This window comes from Poecilia latipinna, unplaced genomic scaffold (assembly GCF_001443285.1).
Source record: "Poecilia latipinna isolate Pla-1442-1.1 unplaced genomic scaffold, P_latipinna-1.0 Scaffold2500, whole genome shotgun sequence".
Classification (NCBI taxonomy): Eukaryota; Metazoa; Chordata; class Actinopteri; order Cyprinodontiformes; family Poeciliidae; genus Poecilia; species Poecilia latipinna.
Genome location: NW_015115116.1, coordinates 56,973 through 64,103, shown reverse-complemented (window position 1 = coordinate 64,103; position 7,131 = coordinate 56,973). Strand labels below are relative to the sequence as shown.

The window sequence follows — 7,131 nt, the reverse complement described above, 5'->3', positions numbered from 1 at the left end:
GCCTTTTGCTCTTTTTCTGGGATTAATTTTACATCTATTTAATACATAAAGTCATGAAACGTTTCTCCTGCATGTGACTTCTTCAAGAGAACAACTTTTTTTAAGCAGTCTTGAACATGTGAACATCTTCCTGGTCTGCCTGCTGTGTTGCATAAGTCCATTAAGGAGCCCCATGTTGTGCTTTTCTGTATTCTCCTCTTTAATAACTTGGTTCCTTTGTGGCAGCTGGATCACGCTGAGCCATGATGTGGGAGGTGATAATTGATCTGTGTTGTCACGCTTCACTCAGGACTTTCCTGTTAGCCAACGCTGCCATCTGGTGGAGCAGAATATGGCCACAGTGATTATACACCTGTACACCAGCAACCTTTTTAATATTTTACCTGATACAATAAAACTGTGCTGTTTATCCATACATAAAATGGATTATTGATTATTTTATTTTACAATATATTTTTCTAACTGCATCATCTCTGTCTTTCTCTCGTTTTTCTGTCGTCTGCAGCATACTCTCTTGTAGATGAACATCAGTCCAATACAGAAGCCTGTCACGATGAAACAAATCACCACCTGCGTTTTAGACACACAAAACAAAGCCTGGTGAGTCAATAACCTAACAATCAAGACGTATTTCCATCCTAAACCACCTTAAAAACTCTCCCTCACTATTTTAAAAGGTTGAGCTCTCCAGTTTTATCTCTTCTTCACTCTCTAAACCAAACTGCAGATATCTTAACTATATTTGGACTCTACAGCTGTTGGTCCAGATCAGCTCCTTCGGGTCTGCATGTCTCCCTCTCTGTGTCAAAATTTAGTCTAAATTGTCTTCAATGCAGCTGAAAAATATAGAGATAGAGCGTCTTCCAGAGTTGCTTGAAATCATTTTAAAGATGTTAAAGGAAATAAACCTTAAATAAATTCAGATTTTATGATAATCAGAGACAGAGAAATAAAAATATTCACTGAGGAAATGAAGGTTACTTAAACATAATTGGTGCTATTGCTATCCTGTACGACTCCCAATGTGTCAATAGGACAATACTTAGTCTTCTTCTTAGTCTAATTTATGTTTTACTGCAGAAGTACTAAGACTACACCTATACAAAATAATTTAATTGGGGTACATTGTTGTCTTCTCTACAGATCACCTCAGATTAAAGTCTGGTGAATCAGATCAACACTGAAGCCTGATTTTGTTTCTGGTGAATCAGTCCTGCTGAACGACCCAGTAAGGATCTACTTTTCAAATTTCATCGATACTTTAGAGATTTTGATTCTATTCAGGGATGCAGAGGGTGGAGATCTTTAACCATCTCACTGCTTTGTCTGAGAGCAAAATACATTTACATCACAGTTCCAAATGTTCGACATCTTTAATTATTGCCCTGCTTGCTAATTATGGCAAATTGAGGTTGTTTGTTTGCTTGTTTCATTTTGAACATTACACTGCAAAAACATAAAATTATACCAGGTAATTTTGGTCTAGTTTCTAGTGCAAACTTGAAATAATGCAAACCTAACTTAAAAGTAACTGTTCAGCATGATATAGAGGGTTGTTTTAAGTAAACAATTCCTTAATATTCATGAAAACATTCTTGTTCCATTGGCAGATTATTTAAGACATTTTCCCATGTTATAAATTATTTTATCTGCCAACTGAGCAAGAAAGTTTTCATCAAAATAAAATAAATTATTTACTTAAAACAAGCTTCTACAAATTGCTGAAAAGTTACTTTTAAGTTAGTTTGTCTTATTTTAAGTGTAATAAGATATTTGCACTAGAAACTAGACTACAATTACTTGGTAAGATTTTGTGTTTTTACAGTTTTTACACTTCTGCCCTACATGAATGATGCAACATGTTTCTTGTTTTTCCCATTTTAGTGATGAGGCAAAATGGACCAGATTCAAGTCATATTTGTGCTCTAAAATGACAGACAAATTATGGATTAATAATTATTCCTGTACAAAAAGGAAGAAACTATTTATACATTTAGAAATGATTCAGTTTAATGTGTTTACAGAAATTTTGTGGGATTTTTTAAATTAAAGGCTGTTCAGGATTATTGACAGTGTTTCTACCAGACAGGTCCAGGTTGTGCTTTGCTTCTTATTTCATTAGATGTGAGCATCAATAAAAAGTTTCCTGACAGCTGCTGTAATCCCTCTGCAATCTCTGCCTAAACACCCGGCCACATTTAGAAAAATGGCCGCTCTGCCCCGCAGCCATGCAGGCAGGACACATGATGGGTCATTGATCATGCTCAGTCCTCAGGGTTTGGGCTGAACAAAGGAAATCACGCCTCTCTTATGCTGCAGAGTTTTGTCGAGCCGCTGGCCTCGACGTCTCGGTGTAAGAAGCCGTTTGGCCTCATCTCAGTGGGAGGAGCAACGATTCCCTGAAACGCTGACATGGCAGGAGGCAGACGAGGTGAAAGTGAGCAGATCGACTGACCCTCATGTCCTGACCTGGTTGTAACTAATTACATTTACCTGAGCAACTTTTTGAATAAATGTACTTTTTTACTACACCATACTTTTTACTTTTACGTGAGTGAAATTTCTGGATTCTCGACCCACTGAATGAAAAATGTTTTATTGAAATATTCACCAGACACAGACACAAACCTGCAGTTTTCGTTGAAGTTTTATCAGCTTTTTATTAAAATAAACTAATTTGTAAAAATTTTCTTTTGCCGGATTTTATTTTTTTGTTACGTTTATGAATTATTGTCATTTTTGTATTTAAAATACCAAAATTTCCACTTATTTTTGTCCATCTGATTATGTATTTTGAAGAAAGAATCACACATAATCGTGTACTAAATACCTTGGTCTCAATAAAATGACTCTTTTCAAGTATTTTTATGATTTTCTTGTGGAAATGTTGTTTCTTTATGCTCCAAATCTTATTGTCATAGTATCATAATATTGTGAATTTATTCTTGTAATTCAAAAAAATGGTTTAGTCTGACCCAAATACTCCGTTCTAGACAGGAGACAGAAGCATTTATAGGTGCCTGGTTATATGAAAAGCTAACAATTTTAAGAAACAAGATGGTGAAATAAATAAGCTTTGCTTTCGTCTCTGGTGTTAATTGAATCACAGGGTTTGTGACGTTTTGACAAGTGACTAACGAAAGGAAACCAAAGTCAAAGCAAACCGTACAGCGTAGAGGAGAACCCTCCCGGCGGCCATCTGCAGCAGGCCGCTGCTGTCGGCCCGTCTCCCGGTCACGTCCCACTGCAGCAGAGAGCTTTGGTAGTCCAGGTTGACGACCCCCGCCGGTAAAACACGGACGCCCCAGTAAACCGTCTTCTTTCTGCGATAGTTGGCGTCCTGAACGTCACAGCGGTACGTACCTGGAAACAAGTGGCTTTGTTATTGTTTTTCACATGACTGTAAATTCATTGTTGGTTCTTCTGTGCACAGATACAAAAGTTGAGAGTGAGCGTTTTCCGCATTTCTGCCGATGGTTTTCTTGATATGAGTTCATTTCCTGATGGGGTTTTTTCCAAGATAACACAAACCACGACGATTGGTGTGTTTCAACCCTGAATCTGTCCTAATGCGTGTCATTTTGGTGTCTCGAGATTCACTTGGCAAAATTATTGGGAAATTAATTTATCTCAAGAAAATGTGAATATCTCATTTCTTGAAATAATGAATTGATGTAAAACCACTGGGAAATTAATTTGTTTTCTCAACGAAATGGAAATTTAAGTTTTATCTCAAGAAAAGTGTTGGGAAATGAATTTATCATCTCAGGAAAAGAGGAATTTAAGTTCAATTTGTTATTGCAAGAAAATGGGAATTTAAATTGTTTTCTAAAGAAAACAAGTGGAAAATGAATTTGTCATCTCAGGAAAACAGGAAATGAAGTCATTACCTCTAGAAAACCATCACAGGTGTGTTTACCTGCATCCTCCTCTCTGACTGGGTCCAGAACCACTCTTTGCAGATCAGGGGCCTTCCAGCGGTCAAACAGAGAATCGTCCGAGGTGATGACTCCTCGAGCGTAGCGCCACGAAACCCTGAGGGACAACACAACATCCACTCAGAAACCCGACCTCACCTCACCTTTCCTGTTTAAAACATTTTGCAGAGTAACAGAAAACCCCAAGCAATTTGCAAATTACAAATGAATTATCTGACATAAATTTCAGATAAATAATCACATTGATTTTGAGCTTTTCCTTTTGAGCTGACAGTGACTTGCTGATGAAGTGTTTACCTCCAGGAGAACGCTCCCATCGCCGCCATGACTTCTCCCAAACAGTCGATCTCCACTCGCTGTCCAGAGGTCACGGTCATGGTCTTCAGTCCACACTGCCACGACTCCACACACTGCACTTGTTGGCTCCTGCATGTCTTTGATATGCTGGACTTACTGGCGTCCTGACAGGAGTAATAATGATTCTGATAAATGCCCAGCTTTGTTTCATCTGTTGGGTTTTTTAATAGATGTGATGTGCATCAGTCGTTCATCCGGGACACAACTGAGAAATAAGTCCAGTTTGAGCAACAAGCTATCATTTTAGAATTTGCTCTTAGTCCAAGAACACACAAAAACCAGCAAGTTAATGAAAGCAGAACTAAAATTACTCTTTAACGGGTCTTTGTTTTTCTTGGCAGAGCTTTGATGGTAATTATACCAAAATATGTGAGTGTTTAAATTGCTAATCAAAGTGATTCCAGACACTCAGTATTAATCCAATCCCAGCCATTTGTAACCTATCAATGTTTTATTCCTAAACTGATTTCTGATCCATTTCACTGATACCTTTTCTTCTGCCTTTATGCTTTCTTCCATCGCGGCCTTGCCGTCCTTTAGCAAACACAGAGTTTGTGTTTTGACCCCCAGGCCACAGGTCACGCTGCAGGGGGAGCTCTCAGTGATGACCTCCAGAGGGACTTTGTCCTCTTCCTCCATGTCAACAGGAAGAAGAAGGTGCAAGAGGAGCAGGAAGTGGAGCGCAGCGGTGCTAACATGCATTCTGAAAAACTCTTTAAAAAATAAAAACAATGGAGATAATTCTGAATAACGCCACATAATGACAACTCGTTTTCACTTTATGCTGATATGTAAATCACTTCTTGACATTAGGGATGACATGGCTGAAAAATATTTAAAATCAGTCGATATCTATAATAATCAATTAACTTTTAGTTTTAAATGTGAAATAGTACCAAATTGGTGGCGTGGCCTTTCCTGTTTTATCCAGATTTCACTTCACGCTGTTGGTTTTTATTTTTAAGCAGCTATGAGGAGCAGTGGTGAAACCTGAAACTACTCCTGCATTAGTTTCTCAACTAGCTGTTGCTAGGTAACCAAAAGAGTGAGTTAGTTGATGTCTGCAGCCTTTCCTCTGCCTACATCCCCCAGAATGCTGTGCAGCTCTGGAAGGGAGTTCAGTGAAATCACTGAATATTATATCAGACCTATTGGTCACATGTCTATAATGATATATATTGTGACTAATTTATTGCCCAACCTGACATAAAAAAATATATCTGTTTATGTTCACACTGCAGCCTGAAGGTACCTAAATTCGATATTTTTCCCCCTCAATGTGACCTGCATCTGATCTTTTCATGACAGTCTGAACAACACAGATCAGATTTTTCTGAATGGGTTCCAGGCTACTTGATATCCGATATGTGCCTGATTGGCAAAGATTTTAGTAACTAACTCGTCTAAAACAGAGAAATTTCTCATTTTATGTATATTTTTGCAAGGTAAAAAGGTAAAAAAGAAAATAAAAATAAAATAAAAAAGTGCATGAACATATTTCAATAACTGAAAATAGAAATATGAGGAAAAGTTCTTTTGACTTTGTCAAAGTCTAACTGAAGCTGCCAAAGAAGTTAAAATGCACTTACCTTCACCATGAAGCCAAAAAGAAATAAAGACATTTTAAATTCAAAGCTGCATTTTTTCAACTTCATGCTTTGCCATGGAAACAGCCAGTCCAGATTGTGGATGCTGCCCTGGTGTCGCATCATTCTAATATTTTCTTGAAAAAAGGTAAAATATCCATTCAAAAGTTGAGTACGTTGCTTTGCCATTGTTGTTTACGTCACAAACTACATTTTTCCACCCATAAGAGGAGTCATGTTGCAGTTCGGCCACTAGATGGCACACGAACACAGAAAAACACGACGAAACTGCTGCACTTAAATGATTTAAGATAAAATCATAAATTATGAAATACAGAACCGGAATCATTTTATATTTCTTTACTGAATTTAGCCAAAGAAACAGCAGAAATTATGACATGAAATAAGCAAAAGCACAACAAGGGACTCAAATCTTCGTCTTGGCTGGATAAAAATGTGGAGCATTAAACTTATTTAAGACTGTGGATCTAGATTGTAAGTAAATAAAAATAAAAAAAATTATAGTGTGTTTTACATCCTTAAAAAGAAATTAAGATATGATTTAATAAATAAATTAACTGTTAAAATTCTCAGTATTTTCATCAAATTTTTATTTTTGCTATTTATTGATGGATTTGGATTAAATTACATGTAATTATTAGTTATTTTGAACACACCCTTCTTTTTATGAACATTTACCCACTCCAAGCTTCATAAAGACTTGGTTTAATCTTAAAGTGATGACTATTTGTGTCTAAAATAAGCCTGTGGCTCCTGTTAATTAGGCAGAACGGGACAAAATTATTTAACTGACTCTAAAGTACAATTTTCAACTTTTTCCAGGTGATGGAGCACCGGAATAAGGACTGGTGCTCTAGCACCACCTAGTGTCTATTACGTGTTAATCGCAGTGCAACACAGAGTCAGTGACCTGATGTGAGACTGTGGGAGAAACGCACAGCGCATAAATATGCAAACTCCAAACAGAAAGCTGAAACCAGATTAAAATCCAGGATAAACTCTAATTTCTCCTCGTTTCTTAGAAAGGTACAATTACCTCTATATGATGTCAGAACAAAAAATAAAACCAACCAATGCTTGCTGTCAATGAAGAGGGCTTTCTTAGAAAAACTACAAGAATATCTCAGCTTCCATCTCTGTCCTCTATCACTATTAGCAGTATTGCTACTACACACACACACACACACACACACACACACACACACACACACAGAGGCCTGTGGTGTTGA

The 7,131-nt window shown here is 37.2% G+C and overlaps 1 protein-coding gene across 1 annotated transcript; it reads right to left on the bottom strand.

The window, feature by feature from the left end:
* Positions 1–441: 441 nt before the first annotated feature.
* On the bottom strand, positions 442–5,918 carry tmem81 (transmembrane protein 81). Its single transcript, XM_015019895.1, has 6 exons — positions 5,885–5,918; positions 4,785–5,008; positions 4,236–4,399; positions 3,920–4,035; positions 3,170–3,363; positions 442–545 (listed from the first exon to the last, which is right to left on the bottom strand). The coding sequence occupies exons 2-6, from the start codon at positions 4,995–4,997 to the stop codon at positions 528–530; spliced, it is 705 nt and encodes a 234-aa protein (XP_014875381.1). The 5' UTR covers positions 4,998–5,008; positions 5,885–5,918; the 3' UTR covers positions 442–527.
* Positions 5,919–7,131: the final 1,213 nt, after the last annotated feature.

Excerpts from the sequence above, each read along its gene's own strand:
- tmem81 (XM_015019895.1), bottom strand. The coding sequence starts at position 4,997 with ATGCATGTTAGCACCGCTGCGCTCCACTTCCTGCTCCTCTTGCACCTT. Across the intron at positions 4,036-4,235 it reads ATGGGAGCGTTCTCCTGGAG|GGTTTCGTGGCGCTACGCTC; the intron begins GTAAACACTTCA and ends GTTGTCCCTCAG. Across the intron at positions 3,364-3,919 it reads AGTCAGAGAGGAGGATGCAG|GTACGTACCGCTGTGACGTT; the intron begins GTAAACACACCT and ends ACTTGTTTCCAG.